At 40.0% G+C, this 20,738-nt stretch overlaps 1 protein-coding gene across 4 annotated transcripts in view; it reads right to left on the reverse strand.

Moving 5' to 3' along the window:
• Positions 1-10,963: 10,963 nt before the first annotated feature.
• UPF2 (UPF2 regulator of nonsense mediated mRNA decay) overlaps positions 10,964-20,738 on the reverse strand; it is a 108,477-nt gene continuing 98,702 nt past the window's right edge. For 2 of the 4 annotated variants that reach the window (XM_054593496.1, XM_054593487.1), the window contains exons 20-22: positions 18,726-18,867; positions 17,492-17,612; positions 10,964-12,255 (exon numbers count right to left, since the gene is read on the reverse strand). In XM_054593496.1, the coding sequence (XP_054449471.1) occupies positions 12,246-12,255; positions 17,492-17,612; positions 18,726-18,867 (273 nt within the window). In that variant the 3' untranslated portion in view covers positions 10,964-12,245. Of the gene's footprint in view, positions 12,256-17,487; positions 17,613-18,725; positions 18,868-20,738 lie in introns of those variants that run through there. The other 2 variants (XM_054593506.1, XM_054593502.1) reach the window with 1 other exon arrangement.

Consider the following 20,738-nt stretch of genomic DNA (forward strand, 5'->3'; position numbering starts at 1 on the left):
CAGCCAACCACCTCTTTCTCAGGCCCCTCACACTTAGTACTTGGTTTTCTCTGTATTACATTGCATGGCAAAAAACAGAACGCTTTCTCCTAAAATCAAGAACAATGAAAGGATGTCCACTCTCACCACTTTTACTGATTATTGTACTGGAGATTCTGTGCACTACAGTCAGGTAAGAAAAGGAAATTCAAGGGCCCTGACCGGTGTGGCTCAGTTGGCTGGGCATCATCCCATAAAGTGAAAGTGGCTGGTTCAATTCCCGGTCAGGACACATGCCTAGGTTGTGGGTTTGGTCCTCCATCAGGGTATGTGCAAGAGGCAACATATCGATGCTTCTCTTTCACGTCGATGTTTCTCTCCCTCTCTTTCTCCCTTTCTTCCCCTCTCTCTAAAAATAAATAAACAAAATATTGAAAAAGAAAAGGAAATCCAAGACATCCAGATTGGAAAGCAAGTAGCAAAACTGTATTTACAGATGACATTATCCTGTATGATGAAAATCCTAAGAAATTCACAAAACAACTACTAGAACTAATTAAGGCACTGAATAATGTCAATATTTTTTTAAAGTGCATTTCTAGATATCAGCAATGACTAATCTGAAAATAAAATTTTAAAAATAATTTCATTCACAAGAGCTCAAAAATAATGAAATTCCTATCAAAATTTTAGCAAAGTATTTGTAGACATAGATAACCTTATTCTAAAATTTATATGAAAAGATAAAGGAACTAGATTAACTGAAACAACCTTGACAAAGAAGAATAAAGTGAGAGGAATCACTACCCGGTATCAAGGCCCACTGTAGGGCTCCAGTGATCGAGACAGAGTGGTATTAGTGGAGGGACAGGCACCAAGACCAGTGAGACAGAACAGAGAACCCAGAAATAGACCCGCACATTATGTTCTGTGTTTTTTTTCAAAAAAGGGGCAAAATGGAAAATGACAGTCTCCTCAACAAATGGCGCTGGAGCCATTGAACATCCACAGGCAAAAACAAAAACAAACAAACAAAAAAAACCCTCAACCTACCCCTCACATCTTACATCAAAATGAACTCAAAATGGGTCATAGACTTAAATGTAAAATTATAAAGCTTTAAGGAAAGAAGGATGCAGAAAATCTTTGAGTTCCAGGGCCAGGTGAAAAGTACAATTCTTGAATATGCTATCAAAGGAATAATTTATTGTTAAAAAAGGTACACTGAATTTCATCAAAATTAAAAACTTCTGCTGAGCAAAACACCTTGTTAAGAAGACAAAGGACAAGATACAAACTGGAAAAAAATATTTGAAAATCATATATCTGACTTGTATCTAAAATCGTTAAAAAGAATCCTCAAAATTGAAAAACACAAATGCAGTAAAAACACAAATACAAGCCGGCTTCTAATCAAATAAAAAAGACAAAAGACATGAATAGACAGTTCACCAAAGAGGAGATATGATTTGCAAATAAACACATGAAAAGATGTTTAATATCATTAGCCACTATGGAAATGTAAATTAAAACTGCAAGAAGATATACATCTATTATAGTAGCTAAAAAAAAAAAAAAAAAAAAAAAGAAAGAAAGAAAAAGAAAAAAAACAGTAGTAAGGCCAAATGCTGACAACAATGTGGAGAAACAGGATCTGTCATACAAACGCTGGTGGCGATGGAAAATGGTGCAGCTGTCTCCGGCGAAAGTAAACATCCTCTTACCATGTGATCCACCCGTGGGACACTTAATGGTCCCAGAGAAATGAAACCTTACATTCACACAAAAACCTGTACCTACACTAAACTGTACTCTTAAAAATAATCAAAATGCAAAGTTTTATGTATATTTTACCACAACTTAAAAATGGTACAGATATATTCATAGCAGTCTTACTCAGAATAATCCAAAACCAGGAACAGCCTACATGTCCTTCAGTGGGTGAATGGTTAAAAGAATCCAGTACTTTCAGACAATGGGAAGCAACTCAGCAATCAGAAGGAAAACGCTACCGACACATATACCAACTCAGATGGATTTCAAGGGCATCACAGATCCACACTGCATGATTGCACTTATATAACATTCTCAAAATGACAAGACTAGAGATGAAGCCAGATTAGCAGTTTCTAGGTGTGATGGTTAATTTTATATGTCAATTGGATTCAGCTAAGGGATGCCCAGATCACTGGTACACATTATTTCTGGATGTGTCTGTGAGGGTATTTCTAAGAGATTAGCACTTAAACTGATAAACTGAGTAAAGAAGATCCCCATTCCCAATGCGGGCATCATCCAATTTGTCGAGGGACTGAATAGAACAAAACGGTGGAGAAATGGTAAATTTGTTCCCTTTGCTTGACCTGCAACATTCATTCACCTCCTGTCCTCAGAAATGGTGCTCCTAGTTCTAGGGCCTTCAGATTCAGACTGCAATCTACCTGGCTTTTCTGCATCTCCAATTTGCAGAAGGCAGCCTGTGGGACTTCTTGGCCTCCACCATTGTATAAAACAATTCCTATGGTAAATCTCCTCATATATATCTATATATCTATATATCTATATATCTATATATCTATATCTATATCCTATTGCTTCTGTTTCTCTGGGAACTCAAATATACCAGGCAACAAAAGGTAGCACATCAAAGCTCCTCTGTGGCAATGGAACAGTTCTGTATCTTGATTGTCATGGGGTTACATGATCCTGTATGTGGGATCACTTTGTGTGGAGCCACGCGCGCGCGCACACACACACACACACACACACACAAAATGCATATGTAAAAACCAGTGGCAACTAAATATGGTCTGTAGTCCAGTTGTTACTATTGAATCAATGTCTATTTCCTCTATTTGCTACTGTATTATAGTCATATTAAGATCATATTAAGATTGGCAGAGAAGACTGAAGGGTTTGCATGACTACTGTTTTTGCAACCTCTGGTGAGCCTGTATTTCCAGGTAAAAAGTTCTGAAAATATTTAAAAAATTAGAAATTTTTGTACTTATTTCACACATCCTCCTCCCTTAATACAAGGGTGCTGCCTAACGCATGCATTTGACCTCCACATTTGTTTTCACAGTGGAGACAGCAGGGACTGAGAACACTGGGAGCCCAGGTGGAAACACTGGATGACTACAGAAGGGGCAGGAACTCAAACCAAAGTCACACTGAGCTGGCACCAGGGACCTAAACACTTTTCCAGCAGCCGTGGATCTCTCCCATCGCCCAACCCTCTCCCGACAGGCTCCGAGGGAGTGACCAGAAGCCTCTCTCCCATGGGGGCTGTGGTAGCTGACGGCACCTTCCCCTGGGTCCCTCTGCAGCGGGAAGTGAAATGGAGGGGAAGATGGACAACGGCCTGAGTTGGGTGAGGTTTGCTGGGCACTGAGTCTTTAGGAAGTCAGGGGGTTGCTGAGTGAGGCCTGGGCTCCTGGGAGGAAGAATGCAGCTGGAGAGGCTTTCTGCCTGATCCAGGGGGGCAAGCATCACAGCACCTTCAGCCTGGGCTGCCTCAGTTATGTCTCCCGAGTCTCTCAGAAACAAATGCAAAGCACACAAACAAAAGTCAAATTAAAGGGAAAGGAAAATCTAGGTCAGGCTGCAAAGAGAGAAAGATCAGTTGACAGTCAGCCCCTTTCTCACCTGTGACACGGGGCCCCAGCAGGGAGCATTACCCTCACTCAGCCCGGGGGCCAGGCCCAGGCTGGAGAGTTCCAGGAGGACAGGCAGGGCCTAAGCTCTGAACGTTTCATATCGAACAGTAGTTCTAAAAAAGAGCACCCCCGACCCCTGTCCTGTGCCTCCGTTCCTTTCCCAGGGAACATCATCTCAGCTCTCTGTCAAGACCTTTGCCTGGCCACCTGCAGACTACAAAGTCTCCAGAAACCAGGTCCATTTGGCCACGGCCATTTTTCCTGGGAGCTCGTAAAGACATTAGGCATGGAGCCAGACGATGCAAACTGCTCGAATGGAGGAAGTGGGAACCTCCTGACAGCTCTCCCTTTCAATGAGTGACACCACCTGGGGACCATCTGCAAGTGCCCCCTCTCAATACCCCATTCACCCAAGTGCTCAGGCCAGGAGCCCGACATTTCCTTCACACCACCCTTCCTACACAGCCTCCGTCATCAAGCCCTCTCAGCTCTCCCTGGGAAATTTACCTTTAACCTGTCTCCTTGTCCCTACCGTTACTCCCATCATCTCTTGCTCAGGCTCTTGCCATTCCCTCTTCACAGGTCTCCCAACCCTACTTTAGCTCCTTTAATCTCAATCTCCACTCAGCAGCCAGTGACTCTTTAAAATCAGATCGAATCAATCATATCACACCCAGAAGAAAATCTTATTCCTGGCAAACAGTTCTCTCAGATTCGGGCCCTGCCTCTCAAAGCTCTTCTTCTTCTTCTGCTCCTCCACCTCTCACTGCTTTTGCCTTCAGGTACTCAGATAAGCCATGCTCACCCTTTCCTCCCTCATCTCATTGTCTGGGATGTGCTTCCTTATCTTCAAGGGTCTGACCCTTGCCATCGGGTCTTGGCCGAGCCACCTGTTTTCCCAAGAACTCTCTCTCCAGGCCCAATCTCAAGAGGCCAGGCAACCCCTCACCTGGCAGAACATGTGCTGCAGTCTGGGTCTCAGGAAGGCAGACTCCGAGGAGTTGAGCACACAGGATGTTCACTAGGGAACACCCAGCAACCGTGGAAGAGGGGCCAGCAGGTCGGGCAGAGGGGCAAATCGGCTGTGATGCAGGCTCAACAGCAGCTGCCACATGGAGCTCTACAGTTGGAATGACCCTTGACTTGGATCCAGATGTGGGTACATGGTGGCCACGCCTTTGTACTCCTGCTCTGATTGGTCTTTGCATGTGAGCCTCCTGGGCCACCTCCAACATCTGTGGCTGAGCCCATCCCAGAGGAGCTGACAGTGCAAGGCTGCCTACAAGCGTCTTCAAAGAAGGCAGTCTGGGCAGCTCATCAGCGTCCATCACAGCTTATCTCTATGCGGTATTTTTCTAAATTTTTCTTTATTATGTGTCTCTCTCTCATTGAGTGTATCTACAGAACAGTAATTTTGCCTTGTGTATCACTGGAACCTCAGCCTAGCACATGAGTGCTGAATGAATGCTTTCCATTTAATTTTCACAACCAGCCTGGAAGATCCATAATTTGATTCTCATGGTGCAAAAGAATTAAACAAGGCTTAGATTAAGGTACTCACTCAGTAAGTTTCAGTTAGCTCTAGGCCAGGGTTCCAGTTAGCTCTGTCTAGCTCACAGCCAGCACCCCTCCACCACACTGGAATCATAGAGCGGGGCAGTGAGGTAACTGGCCATGTTGATGTTGGAGGGTACACATTCTGTCTGCAACCTTGAACAAGATTATAAATTACTGAAGGATTTGTGTCATTCCCTAAAATTCCTCCTAGTCTGTGTTTAATCAATGGCCCCTGTGCACACACAAATCTTAGTAAATGTGGGCTCACTGATGTGAAAACCAACCCCCCACAGGACCTTGTGCTACACACACAAGCAGGGAGTCAAGCTGATTAAACTGAAAAACAATTCTGCTTTTTCATTTCACAACTCCTTCCTGGTTGGCTCCTTTCACTTCCTGTTCTTTGCCAATGCTCCCCTAAGAAGTCCAGCAAAACTCTTCTCTCCATCTGAAAATGACTTTGGAGCATTTTCCTGGCCCATTCTGTCTGCTAAAGAAAAGCAAGCAGCCTGTGTGATTTCGAGGATCTCCCTCTTTTCCAAAGGGCATCCTGGAATTTTGTCGGTCTGACCCCCATCCATGAAATATCTCAGAAAAACACTCAGGGTGGTTTGAACCAATAGCCCACTTTGTTGGGGGCACTGGACTCAGAAACTCCCATGATACTTTTAGAGTCATGTGAACTAGGACTACCATGTATTTCTCCTTAATATTCAAGTCAACCACAACCCTTTACTGGGGAAGACATACAGGAAAAAAATTCATGAGAAAATAAAAGGTTTATGTCTGAATCTAAGTGGCCAGTGATCTTTGGGGAATAGAGACATTACTTGTCTATTTGGCAAGGACATGGGACTTGGTCCAGGCCAGAGTGGCCTGAAGGGTGGCATTCCTACTGCTGTTTAGGCACATTTTCCTGTGGGCAATAAAGTATAGTTTACTGAAAATTGTGTGATTTTAGCCACTGAGGTTTGAACTCTGCACACTTGAAGGCTCTGTGAGTTAATTCAAGGGCAAAGTCAGCACACACAAGCCGTGATACTACTACTACAACTACCAGTTAACCTTTATTGAGCACTCACTATGTAACAGCCACTGTATTAAAAACTTCATGTCCATTATCCACTGATTCCCCATACAGCCCTACTAACTTACCCGTATTTTACAGTAGAGAAAACTGAGGTCTAGAGGTTATTAACTACCCAAGGTCATATAGGTAAGAAGTACTGGAAATGGTGCTCAATAAACATCTAATGCGTGAGTGAGCGACCAGTCAGCCTGGTGCCTTCAGTGCCTCTCAGAACATAGTATCTCTTCCCTCTGGGACTCTACTGAAAAAATGTATCAGAACTGAGTGCTCCCAAAATGGCAAGTAACACAGGCGCATATAGCTCTCAAGGGAATACATGAAGCCCACCTGTTCACCTCTTTGATTACAAAGGAAACAGTTCATGGAACTAGAATGACATTCTCTGCCCATCAGTCCAGATGAGAAATTTCCTGCCAGCACTGACCCCAAAGTTGCCAGGTCGCCATCCAGTGTCAGTGTGAACTGGGGAAATGGCAGACTAGTGGGACCTGTTTCCACTTTCCAAATTCCTGAGCCCAACTGGTCAAGCCAGAAAAGGCAAATGAGAGCTAAGGTTAGGAAGAATTTGGGTCAAGCGCTAAGGTCAGGAAGAATTTGGGTCAAGTCTTGTTCTGAACATGGCAAGGGGCAGGCAGTTTGAAACACAGCCATGAACTTACTGGGGGTTGAGCAGTTACCCTCAGAATTCCCATAGTCTAGAGGGAAGTATTTGTTGAGCTCATCACAGGGGTCCCCCATTCCTAGCCTTGTACTCGTAGGTTTCCCAGAGGAGGCAAAGCCTGAACTAAGTCTTGAAAGGCAAGTAGCAAGAGACAGGTAGTCAAAGACAGGATATTCCCGGTAAGCAGCAGGTGTAAAGATGTACTACTACTAGCTATCATCAAATAAATCCTATTTGCCCACTCGTTTTCATAAGCACTTTACAGACATCACCACTAATTTCAATGAGTTTCTCACATCTTGGCTGTTTCCCCTACTATAAAGTCAGTTTCATGAGGACAATGATTTTTTTCCCCCTACCACTGTATCTCTAGTGCTTAGATGAGTTCCTGATATAGAATGGTGTCAATAAGTATTTGTCAACAAACCTTTCTCTTCCAATGGTTGCCATTTATAAAATTACTTTGGTTTTAACTTTATTTTTAATTAAATTTATTGGGGTGACATTGGTTACGTTATATGGGTTTCAAGTGCATATTTCCATGAGACATTATCTGTGTATTGCATTGTGTGCCCATGAATCCAAAATAAAACTGACTATACAGTATCACGCAGGAAGCCAAAGAAAGGGTAAAACATGAGTACTTAGACATTTACATGCACATGCTCAACAGAATTTGAAATATTTTTCTCAATAACCATAAAATTAGAACTGCTTCCAAGGAACCAAACATTTGAATAATCATCCAACAATTTTCAAAGTTAATCCTTCAGAAAGATGTGTATCTATTGAGAGAACAGAAAATGGCTGATTTTCTTCTGGACTTCCAAAGGCAAACATACACACACACACACACAAATGCCAAAAACGAGATTTTACTTGTAACATTAGGATTTCTAAATTTATTTTAAATTGACTCCACCTCCATTTTGTTTTCATTCAAAACAAGTCCAGGGAAGATCACCAGACTGAGAGCTGGGACAGCTACACTTAGGGGCCAGCCACAGAGTAAAATTTTTAATGAGAGCTCGTATAGATAAAACATTAGGAATTCTTTAAAAAACAAATTTTAGAAACCCAGCCCTGACCAGTATGGCTCAGTTGGGTGTCACATTCCACAAAGCTAAGGGTCACCAGTTTGAATCTTAGTCAGAGCACATGCCTGGGTCATGTGTTCAGTCCCCAGTCAGGGCATGTGTGAGAAGCAACCAACCGATATTTCTCTCACATCAATGTTTCTCTCCTTCTCTATCTCCCTCCCTTCCCCTCTCTCTAAAACTAAATAAATAAAATCTTTAAAAACTACTTAGAGCTATGTGGAAAATCTCACATACAAAATTAGAGAGAACCCCAATTTTGCATAATTGAATAGGAAGTGGCCCTCCCCCAGGTAATTATGAAGGATCCTGGAGAGCTGACATGACTTCACAGGACCCATCCCCTTGACCATAGATCACTGGTCCAAGGACTCCTTTGCCAAGCAGAACCAGTTCTGAGGACATGCAGATTTGGCTGCAGAGTCCATATCATTTCTGTTGCTGCAAGACATAAAACCGGGGCACTCCTGGCAACCAAGTTTACAGTTAGTGTTCTACTTATAAACTGAATTGTGTTCCCCTCAAAACTCGTGAAGCCCCAACCCCCATGGGCCTTTAAAGAACTAAGGTTAAATGAGGTCATATGGGTGGGTCCCTAACCCAATGGGACTGGTGTCCTTATTAGAGGAGGAGATACTAGGGATGCACAGAGGAAAGGCCACGTGAGGACACTGTGAGAAGGCAGCCAACTGGAAACCAAGGCTTCACCAGAAATTGACAATACTGGCACCTTGACCTTGGGCTTCCTGCCTCCAAAACTGAGAGAAATAAATGACTGCTCTCTAAGCTGCCCAGTCTGTGATGGTCAGAGCAGACTAAGGCAGTGAGAAGAATAAAGCTGAGGAGCAGAAAGTGCACACAGGAGTTCAGACTGCATTTGGTTATTTCTGGAGCCCAGCAATATTCTTGTATTGATTTCAAACTTCAGGATCTTTACAATAATCTCCTGTGAGTTTAAACAAACTTAAATTGGGTGTCATTCATTTGCAACTAAGTAACATTGGTTTCTGGATAGCTGGAAGTTTATCCCTGAATTTTAAAGCCATTTTAGAAGGGAGCCTGAGATATATTTCATCTCTGCCTTTTATAAGAAAAAAATTTTTTTAGAGATTTAATTTTAGAGAGGGGGGGGAGGAGAGGGAAACATCAATGTGTGACTGCCTCTTGTACGCCGCCTACTGGAGACCTGGCCCACAACCCAGGCATATGCCCTGACTGGGAATCAAAACTGTGACCTCTTGGTTCACAGGTCAGCACTCAATCCACTGAGCCACACCAGCCAGGGCTGGGATTTTTTGTTGTTGTTTTTTTTTAATTATGTTAGGTTTTCCAGTATGAGTATTATAAAGGTATTTTATGATATGGCTGTAGTAATTAAAGATACCTGATGTCTTTCTTTGCTGTTGGCCTCATCACTCTAGACCTATTTCCTTCATATAATGAAGTTATTTCTGCTAATTGCACAAACTCTGATACCACCAGTGACTGACCTCATGGCATGAAAGGAGTTAAGTCCCCATACCTCTCAGGATGATTCCCCATCTGCAAACTGAGTGTTTCTTCTGATAACAATATTCCACATGTTCCAGGATCACCACCACAGAGCCATGCTCTCTTCTCTTTTGCATTTCTGGTCTTGCTTCTTGTTCAGCTCTTCCAACTGCCGTGTGCTATCTATATCCTTTCTTCTGTCTGGCCACCAGGTTTTCCATGGGTCAAGGTTGTAAAGACTGTATGGAGACTAAGAGCATGCAAGGGCCTGGGAAGCTCTCACCAGACAGACTCTTAGGTTTCCAGAGGCCTTTTTAGCTTATTAGTCCCCTGAAAAGGAATCAAAGAATCAAAGGGCAATGTCTGCTGGCTAACATCTGATTTGTTACCACCTGCTTCCTTTGGTGGATCACAAAGGGGAGAGGTCCATAAAAACTGAAAAAATTATGAGCACAATAGTATTTTCCAAAAATCAGGAGGCTTTCCCCCTCGTTTCTTATTAAATATAAGCAAGCCTCTTGGTTGTTAATATAGAATCTATCTTATATATCACTAATATTTTGGCCAGCTTCTGTTATAGTAATCTCACTGAATAAAGAACTTAAATGTTCCTAAAACACGTTATACCTGTTATTGACCTTGTTATTTCTAGATGACATAGGAAAAGTGAATGAAGATGAGTTACAGCTGACTTTCATATATTTTGTGCCTTGTGCATGATATACAGTATACTTATCCCTGGCTCCCCCTAATAATTTAAAACTTAGGAATAACATGTAAGTGACAAAAACTTGTAAACCATTCTCCCCAACACAGAATAGTAAAGAAGTAGCATATAGGTCAGTAATGCAGATGGTGAGGAGAGTTGGAAAATAGGGCTAACACAATTAAGGACTTTGGAAACTTGCTTTTTTAAAGTTAAAATCCTATTTCTTTTTAAATTCTAATGCCTCTCAGCTGCATTTTAGGTATTTGAGCAACAGTGATTCCCAGGCACTCCTTTTGATTGTGTAAGTCAGCCTTGGAATGAACATCCAGAAAGAAATGGAGAACAATAGTCCTTGCTACTTATTTCTAAGTTGCCTGCCTTACCGAAGAAGCTTTTATCACCCGTTGCACACATTCTGATAAAATCATAAAACACTCCTTATGTTAGACGGTGCTGTCCCAACATTTTCCATTTTAACCAGCTTTAGGCCAATTTATTTCACAGGACTCCACAGGCTACCTTTTCTATTGACCCAAAGGTAAGCTAATAACTCAGGAACCCGGGAAAACAATGCAAATAGAGACTGCAACACTGCTAGTGACATGCTAAAGAAATTGTCTCTAAGACTACTTTATAAAGGATGAAGATGACTTTGGAAGATACTGATTTATCCATTTAAAAAGGTTTCCAAAACCCAAACCAAATAAAACACAAGCACAGCAAATGTAAATTACAACACTTTATTGCAGCATCGCAAGAGTCAGATTTTTGAAGCTGGTGAAGATCGGGCAGCATTTCCATGTGAAATGTTACAACTTTACAAGTTTTGTTTCTTATTTAATTCTACATGCAGAAACTAAAACATGGTAAAAGAAAAAAATGCAAAATAGCTAGGAAAAAGATGTAATCAAGTTGTAGCATACAGATGTGCTCTTTAACTAAATTTACTATGCCTACTGAAAAGCAAACGAAAAGACAACTATCCTAATAAGTTAACAGATTGCCAGAAATAGACTAAGAACCCTCACTTCTATTTAATGAGGGGGACAAAACAAAACAAAACAAAAACAAAAACAAAAGCAAAAGAAAAGCTCTATTGTTTCCATACTTTGCTTAGAGACAAGCTGTAAACCCATGAAGGTCAACAAAATCTTCTGATCCCCTTCTTGTTGTCCTTCGTCCATTTTCTGTGACATGCTGACTGGCGCATTGTTTGTTTTCAATGATACTTACAATGGGCTCGGTACCCCTCTTCTCAGGCTGATGTGACTTCCCTAAGCCATCGGAATCCATGCTCTTTGTTACACTAACAGTCTTTCACATTTTTCTTTTACCCTAATAGGCAATTTTATATCACTTACTCTGATGAACAAAATTGATTTTTCTCCCTCACCCCCTGTTCCTCTTGCAACAAATTCCTAAACAAAAGCCTTCCTGGTAGATTATCTGGTATTTGGATATCTTTCATCATTTTGTTGTCCTGCATGTTAAGTTTTTACTAGAAGATTGTACTGCTTGTGCTATACTTTTCTACTGTAGTCCTGGAGCCCCCAAATGTTTTCTTCTTCAAACATGGGATGTTCAATTCAGAGACACTGTAACTCAAATCAACCTTAAAACTCAAGTTCAGTTCCCCCCATACCATTACCATTACAACCGATTCTTCTCCGGCTCAGCCATCTCACTGACGCTCTTCTGGGTGTAACTGCTCAGTAGTCAAGTTAACCATCTCATTTCTTGACTGCCATTCTCAAGAGAAGATTAACCCTCACGAGATTTCCATTACAAAAGGCCATTTATGCCTTATCTGGAAGCGGGCTTGTTCCGGTGTTGGCAGAGGCTGCTGTTTCCGCCTCTTGGCCCCAGCCTGTCCCAGGTTCAGATTCGCAACTCTCTAGACCGACATGCTGAGATGTGTCCACTGCTCTCATTCAATTGCTGGAGGACTCCACTATCCACAACATCAGATACAGGACCTAATGAAATGACACGTGCTGCTGGATCAACGTCTCCTAGAGGCACAAACAGGGCAATGTTAAAGAACTAGTACTGAGGACAAACCTCCAGCAAGAAAAGAACCCCTTAAAAAACCACCAGCCATTGTTTATCGACATCTCCAGACTAATCAGTACTTTTTAAAGAGCACACAAACTCCTACTGGACTAGACATTAAGAGCCTGAAAAGAAGCACTAAAAAAAGCAAGTCTGACAGCGATCCAGCTATCTTTCCTACAACTACTTTCTAAGATGCTGGGAACTCATGGTTTGTGTTTTGGTTGAATTGTAAACCCCAAAATTCATGTTGAGGTCTAACTCCTAGTATGTCAGGATATGATCTTTGGAAATCAGGTCAGTGCAGATGTAATGAGTTAAGACAAGGCTGTATCAGAGTAGGATGGGCCCCTAATCCAGTATAACTGTATCCTTAGGAGAAGGGGAGATTTGGACACAGACACACACAGGCAGAATGCCACATTAAGATGAAGACAGAGATCAGATGATACTGCAAAAGCCAAAGGACGATACAGATTGCTGGCAAGCCATCAGAAGCCAGGAGAGAGTCATGGAACAGAATCTCCCTCACAGCCTTCAGTAGGAACCAAATGTGCAGACCCTGACCTTGGACTTCCGGCCTCCAGAACTGTGAGGCAAACATTCCTGCTGCTTAAGCCACCCAGTTTGTGATACTTTCTTATGGCAGCTCTAGCAAATTAACAGTTTATTTTTTACAAGACAAGTACATTTGCAAGAAACTTTCAAAGAAATCAAGAGAAAGCAATGGTCTAAAATAGAATACTTTAAATAAGTGCAATGAATGATGGGGAAAAAAAAGTGCACGGCCCTTGGTAAGACACACAAGTCATTAGTTATAGTTTTGGGGACTGTCACTTGACTGGTTTGTAAGCAAATAATGATTCTGAGAGACTTAGAAATCTAAGAGCCAAAAAAGTACTTAAAATTCATACTCTGGATTAAATGCTATTCTAAGAGATATTTTATTTTATAACAAAACTACCACTTAACCTTACAATAAGGACATAAAGAGGGGTATCTAATTAAAAAATGTATACTCTCCTTAGGACGGATTTTAAAAAGTCTGACAGTATATAACCCCTTGTTACTCAAGAGTGTGGTCCACAACTTCAGCAGCTGTGACATCACCTGGGAGTTTGTTAGAAATGAATGAGAATCAGCAGTTTAATAAAAGTCAAAGTGATTAAAATACACATTTTAAAGTTTGAGGAGCATGGGTGTACTCCATATGAATTTGCAGCATATAACCCATCTTAGCACTAACACCTGCCAGAGATGCTAAGCTGCAGTTTTTTTTTCAACACTACCAGAATGGAAAACAACCTGGATAATTTTTTACTTAAAACACTATTGCTATTTTAACTCATTATAAGCCAATGTTTATACTTTGTTAGAGCATAACTGCCTGGTGAGAAGGGCTGAAATTTTAACTTACAGCCCTATTTCAGTCCTGATTAGAAAATGAAAAAAACCATAATGCCCAGTAAGAAAAACATTAAACTGCTTTAATAGCCAGTTTCCAAATAAATTTCCCTTTATCTACCATATAATGTCGACAATATTAGTAACTATATTTTTAAAAAGCAATAGCCAAGTTAAGAGTCAAATTGAAAAGCGCTTTTGAGACCTCATTCACAGAATTTTCATTCTTTTGTACAGGAACTCCCCACTCCACATGTTTTCCTAAAAGATATCTGGTGAACCACTGCTCTACGTACACATCTTTCTACTCAGTCTGGCCCAGTGTTAAAAATAGAAGAAAATAAAAAGAAGCCAAACCACCAGGAGACTACACCCCATCAGTTATGTTCTTTCAAATGACTACATTTATTCACTGAAAAAAAGTTTAAAAACTGCCAAAAAGCACTGGTGCTCAACAGGCTCAAAAATTCATATTTACATTATCTGCTTGTTCCTCTACATTGCTATACACAAGTGCACTGTAACAGCACTGGCTTTGAAATATCACAATAGTTTGTAAAAGGTCATTTTCAAGAGTGATGGACAAATCAGGATTTTTTTTTTGCGAGCTACAACTTTAAAAAGAAATGTAAAACAGTGAGGGTAGCTTAAGAGTTGGGATTCTCACAAAATCAGAAAACAAGACAGAGAAGAGCTAGGGAGCAGAACACGTGAAAAAAGATTATTAAATGACTACACATATATTTGTAAAAGGTCCTCTGTCTATTCGATGAATATTTACTGAGTATCTACTATGCACCGGGCTCTAAGAGCTATGGAGGAGCTATAATGGCTTTTCCTCTGCCCCATTCTGCAACATCACGGGGAACAGAGACAAGTTAGCAGGTCATTAGCAGTGTCTGTGGAAAGACCGTGAGCCAGGGAGACAAATACACACCGACCTATATTAGACTTTAGAATACCAAGGTGAGACTTGAGGGAGAAGCTGGAATTATCCAGAGGAAAAGCACAAGGGTTCCAAACACTGGGAGGCAAAAAGACAATAAAAAGAACTAAAAGCCCAGCTTAGTTGGGGGTATGGGAAAAAATAGCAAGAGATAAGGCCAATAAGGTAAGTACACCTTCAACATGTTAATAACCACGTTGAGGAGTTTGGACTATCCTACAAGCCGTGAGGACACACTGAAGAGCTCACATAATCAGAGTGCAGATTTCACTTTAGAAGAAACACTGAATACAGCAGAGAATGAAACAGAAGGGCTTGACATTGAAGACTGAGAAGTAGGTCAGGAGGCTGCTGGCAAGAATGCAATGAGAGGTGATGGTAGCTGGATCTCCAATCTTGCAGTAGAGGTGGAATAAAATGGGGAAGTGTGAGTGCCATTCGGCAGTAGAATACAGAGAATTTGTTAATTAACTAGATATGGAAATTGAGGCAGACATGAATCTAAACTAAAAACCTCCATTTCTAGTCTCGACAACTGAGTGGGCAGTGTTTCCATTTACTGAGCCAGAGAACGGGGAAGGGCAGTGGCTTAGGGGTGGGGACACACTGAGGTTTATGTTCCTCTGAGACATCTAGTGGCTGTTTAGAAGACAGTTGAGTATACAGTCATAAACTAAGACACGAGCATCTCCAGGCAGGCACCGGCAAGTCTAGAAGAGAGTGAGGAGACAGGAGTAGGAGAAGTCAGGGAGGGAAGACACCAGAAGACAGGAGAGGCAAGCCGGGGAGACAGTGCCAAAGAGAAAAGGAGGGTCCACATGTTAAGTGCTCTGAAAGCTGAAGAGGCTGCTGAAAGAAGCATTAGGAGGTGGCTTGGTGGCTCCTGGATGGCAGTTTTAGTGAAATAGCAGGGAAGATTAGCAGACACAGTCGGGGAGGTGAGTAAGAATGTGGCCTGTTCTTCCCAGTTTGCCTAGCTGGGGTGAGCAGGAAAGGAAAGTGAAACATTAACCAAGGATTTGGAAAAATGATGAAAAACTGGAAACAAACTAAGAAAGGCGACCTTTGTGTTCACATACACATCCATCACGGCATGTAAGTTCACATATCTATTTCCCCATATTTTTGTTCACTACTGCCTAAAAAATACTTGGTACTTAATAGACTCTCAATAAAATTATTTTTTAAGAGAAATATATGAGTAGCGCAGAACTAGCTCTTCCAAGTTACCTGTAATTGTCGCCCACTGGACTATAACATGGCTTTTTTCCTAATTTTCAATTTTCCATAGTACAGAACTGAAACCATGGTAAGTGCTGGATGCATGTTAGCTGAGAGGAGCAAATCCTACTGCAGGTATCAATTATGTATCAAACATCATACTACTGATTCTGTAAAGTCACTCAATATTTTGAGATAGGAAAAGATGCTAATTTACAATATCTGACTCTAGAAAGAATTAGACATTAATAGAAATAATGCTGTTCAGAAATGTTAAGTTGCAATAAGAACAGTTCTGTCTTTCAATCACAGGACAAAAAGAAGAAACACATTATCAAGAATACTATGGTATATATTTAAAGCCACTCTAAAAAATATATAAAAGCAGGAAACTAATATTTTCATGGCCTGTGAAACTAGCTAGCTGCTTCTACATTTTGGCAGCAATAAAAGGTTTTATTAAAGGATTGTAATACAGTTTGGATAATTAAATTTAACAATATCTTATTATGCCTAATTAGGTGGGTTTGTATAGCCTTACTTCCCTTCCTTCCTTTCTTCCCTTCCCTCCTTCCCTTCCTTCCTTCCTTCCTTCCTTCCTTCCATTTCTGACTTGGATTTCTAAAACCATTACACTCAACAAATAGTAAAAAACCGATTCCTAAAGTGTCATGACAAACTTATTTTCTAAATTTCAATTTGATTCGAGTTGTCTGAGCATATAATGAAAAAAAAAAACAACCCACCATTATCAGGAACACACAAATATATTCTGTGAGTAAAAGACATAGGCTCTAACAACATCTGTGTTTTCTCTAATGCTATTCTCCTTAACAATAAACTACTGCTACTATTCCCAGCACACTCCTTTCTACTATACCTGCTTGCCTGCCCCCAACGACAAGGTGACATCTTGGAGTCATATATCCTCAGCCTAAACACTAATACCTGGAGGGAGATCAGTAAGAGCAGCAAAGCCAGTATCACTTTTGATTATACCTGACCACAAGACAGAAAACTGAACTGATGATGAGTCTTCAGATCAGATCCCCGAAAAGTTCTGAATAATTTCATTCTTTAAAAACAGATGCGTGAGGCCTTATCAGGGAACATGTTCTATGTGAAATTACCTATAGAGGTTTAAACTTTTTCACATTAAACAATTCAAGTTCAGGTAGAAATGGCATAAATCCCAGCAGGACATTTCATAATTTAAAAACAAACAAAATACCTCAAAACAAATTCAACCTGCATGCTTGAAAGTCTAGCAAATAGATTTTGAGTTTTGTAAACATTAAGATGACTTAACACTGATCTGAGAGATCCTAACACACACAAATCCTGTGATTTCTCTTAAAGTAATCTATAACCAGCCTTCTCTATAAATGCAAAAAAGAAAAGCCAAAATCAGTGTGTCTAAAATCAAGACTAAAAACAAAACAAAACCCTGTAACTGTTTAACAAATAGGTTTTCTTTTCTCTAATACCTACAATGCAAAGACTTTTTTCTGTTTTGCTAATAATTAGGTCTTCATCATTAAGTATAATCCAGAACTACCAAATTTATTCACATGGACATCATGAAAACTGAAGAGCTAAGGGAGAAATGAGAGAGAGGGTCCTACCTCCCACCAGTCTTAAAGATTAGATCTGCATTAGGCGCTCCCTTTGGATGTTGGTAACGAGGCCGCCGCTCCCGATTGGTGTTTGCTGGAGCTGGGCGCTGGGCAAGAGACTGCAGCATTTCTGTCATGAGGAGCAAAACAGAAAAGGTGGTGAACTCTGTAAATGCACTCCTCCCATGAAGCAAATAAAACCTAGGGAGATCAAGTTCATTAGTTCTGTCAGGTTGCTGATTAAAGAAATATAACCATTAAACAGACTAAAATGATTAAGAAGTACTAAAAGACCACACCAAGAGATGAGATGTGCTATTTAAGATCCAATGGTTCCCTATTGTCAACTGGCCTCAATGTAAGTGTCTTGTTAGGCAATAAAAGAGTATGAGAAGCAGTACAGTACAATAATTACAAGCATAGTGTTTGAAACAGGATAATACTGGTTTAAATCCCAGCTCTGCCATTTACTTCTTGTGGGACTTTGAGTTTGGTTTCCCTAAATGTAAAATATGGATCAAAATCATTTATAGAACTGTTATGAGGATTAAATGCTTTGGAAAAGTATATAAAAGCAGTGTCTGGCCCACGCTACGCATTTATACGGAGTATTAGCTATTATTATTTATTATTAAGAATGTTGGCTATCAGCTGGAACAGGAGATTCTAGAAGTGAGATTTAAACACAAAAAACCAAGTATTTATTTACATAACAATCTCTTGCACAAAAAGCAGTTGGTCAGTATAGACTATATAAATAACCATGTTATGGCTCTAAAATCTAGGTGCCACAGAAATGCCCAAAGGCTATCTTATGAAGTACCCATGAACTCTCTGCATAAGGTTCCAGTTAATCCAAGAATGTTAAGTATGTCTGCATAAAACTATAGCCCTAATTTGAGGATATCCTTAACTATGAAGAAACATGGGTTTTTCAAGATCAGGATTCCCAAACAGACAAAATGAGATAATAAATATTTGTTGAGGTAACTTGCTCACACTTGACTGACAACATGATTAAAAATCAATTATCTCACTTGCAAATTATGATAACAATTACATTATTATTTTACAAATAAGTGAGAGAAAAACAAAGATAGGATGGAATATAAAAAACCTCTCAGACTAAATATATACAAACATAGCATGAAAAGGTTGAGAACAACAACTCTGATATTCTACATTTAAAAAGCCCAAAAAGACATCAAAATTCTCTAATTCTGTCCTATAAATGATTTTATACCTTGATAATCTTCTTGTTCTTGTCGTTCATTGATATCTAGTGTGAGCTTTTTCATTCTCATCCTTTCTTCTTGCTCTGCCTGTTGCTGGTTCCAATGATTTGCAGCAAGTTGGGAAGACATGGGTACATTAAGGATCTTAAACTGGGTGGGGAGGTGAAAAAAAGAAATCACAAATGACTTGAGAAAATTAAGAGAAAAATAGATTTCAAATAAAATAGTAAGTAGAATTAAATGACTTTAGAAAAATAATAATTCTATATGAATTCTATATGACTACTCTACTAGAGACAAACCCATTAGGACTGGGTGGAAAGTGGAGGCCATTGAGCTCAACCTCCATGAAAAAGCTCCTCTTTCCTGCACCCTGTTTGGAAGCATACACCTAGCAATGAGATCATTTCCATCCCATAGACCCCAGAATGTATTAAGTAATTGTCAGAAGGGCTTTATATAGCAAATTGTACCAGTTCTGGCCTCCAAAACCAAAGAGAACAAATCTAGTCCCTTCAATATTAACAGACCTTTGTATTTCCAAAGACAGCTGATGTTGGAAAGGAAGAATTAAGCAACTGACATACAAAACCTATTTCTGTTATGGGACAGTGTCCTTATCTATGCAATGTTTTTGCTTTTAGCAGCATGTCCTTAGATTGAGAATTGTGCAAGGTAAACAAAACAAGATAGAATCTATGAATTTATGGACTCCCTGGAAATTGTTGAGTAAGCTATGTAACTATCTGAGCAATAAATGGAGATGTTTCATAAACTAAATTCTCTCTGCTGTGTATAATTTACACCCCTCACTTAGCAGACCTCCTCTAATACTCTGGACCAAAGTTATGTCTGATGCAGAAAGGAAGGACGTGGAAGCTGTGCTCAGGATATTGCACCTCTCCCTGTGTGATCTATGCCTTTTGGATGCCTGCATCCTTGAAATTATTAGTAAAGCTTAACCCTGCATAAGATCTCTGACTCATCTGAGTCTAATTTGAGAATTTTATTCTTTGTATTATCTCAGATGTCCTTTCTTGGTGTTTATTCTCTTTTATGATGCACACTCAGTCAGTGCTCCTCTTAAAATGTTAATGACCAGAACAGTAAGGCCAGATTAACTGAAGTGAAAAAATATTAAGTGTGGGTGTAAATCTACAAACCCAACTAATTACATTTCATTTTTATAATACAGATAATTAAATATCTCACATATCAAAACAAAAATATATTTCACATAGTCCATTTAGCTACCAGCATAGTAGACCTCATCTCTTTCCCCCAATGAACTAGAGTTTGATATAACCTGCTCTTTGCAACTATCACTTTCCATTGTTTCTATTAGGAGCTCAAAATCATTTTTTTTTAAAAAGAACAACTTTGGTGAGGTATACCTGATATACAGTAAAGTGCACATATTTTATACAGTTTGATGAGTTTTGACATCTGCATACACATGAGATAAGGAGCTACCCATCACCTTCAAAGTTGCCTCTTGTCCCTCTTTGTACCCAGCTCTTCCTCTATCCTATCCCCAGGCAACTGCTGATCTGCTTTCTGTCACTATTGATTAGTTTGCACTTTCCAAAATTTTACACATACAACCCTACTCTATTTTATCCAGCTTCTTTGCACAATGATTCTGAGATGCATCCATGTTGTTATATGTATCAACAGTTCATGACTTTTTACTGTAGTATAAATATACCATAATTTGTTTATCTGATTGCTTCTTGATATAGCATTTGGTGTTTCTAGTTTCTGTACAAATGTTTGTGTGGGCATGTTGCCATTTCTTTTAAATGAAAAATGCTGGGAATATACAAGTGTGTTTTTCTTTTTAAGAAGCTGCAAAAATGTTTTCCAAAGTTGTTTCACCATTTACATTCTAATAGTAGTGCAGGAGGGTTCCTGCTCCTTCACATCCTTGTCAACAATTGGTATTTTCACCATTCTGAATATTTTCATTGCAGTTTTTTCTTTTCCTAATGACCAAAATCATCTATTTTAAAACTCAATCT

Source organism: Pteronotus mesoamericanus, unplaced genomic scaffold, assembly GCF_021234165.1.
Source record: "Pteronotus mesoamericanus isolate MK-2021 breed Mesoamerican mustached bat unplaced genomic scaffold, CSHL_Meso_final contig_130, whole genome shotgun sequence".
Lineage (NCBI taxonomy): Eukaryota > Metazoa > Chordata > Mammalia > Chiroptera > Mormoopidae > Pteronotus > Pteronotus mesoamericanus.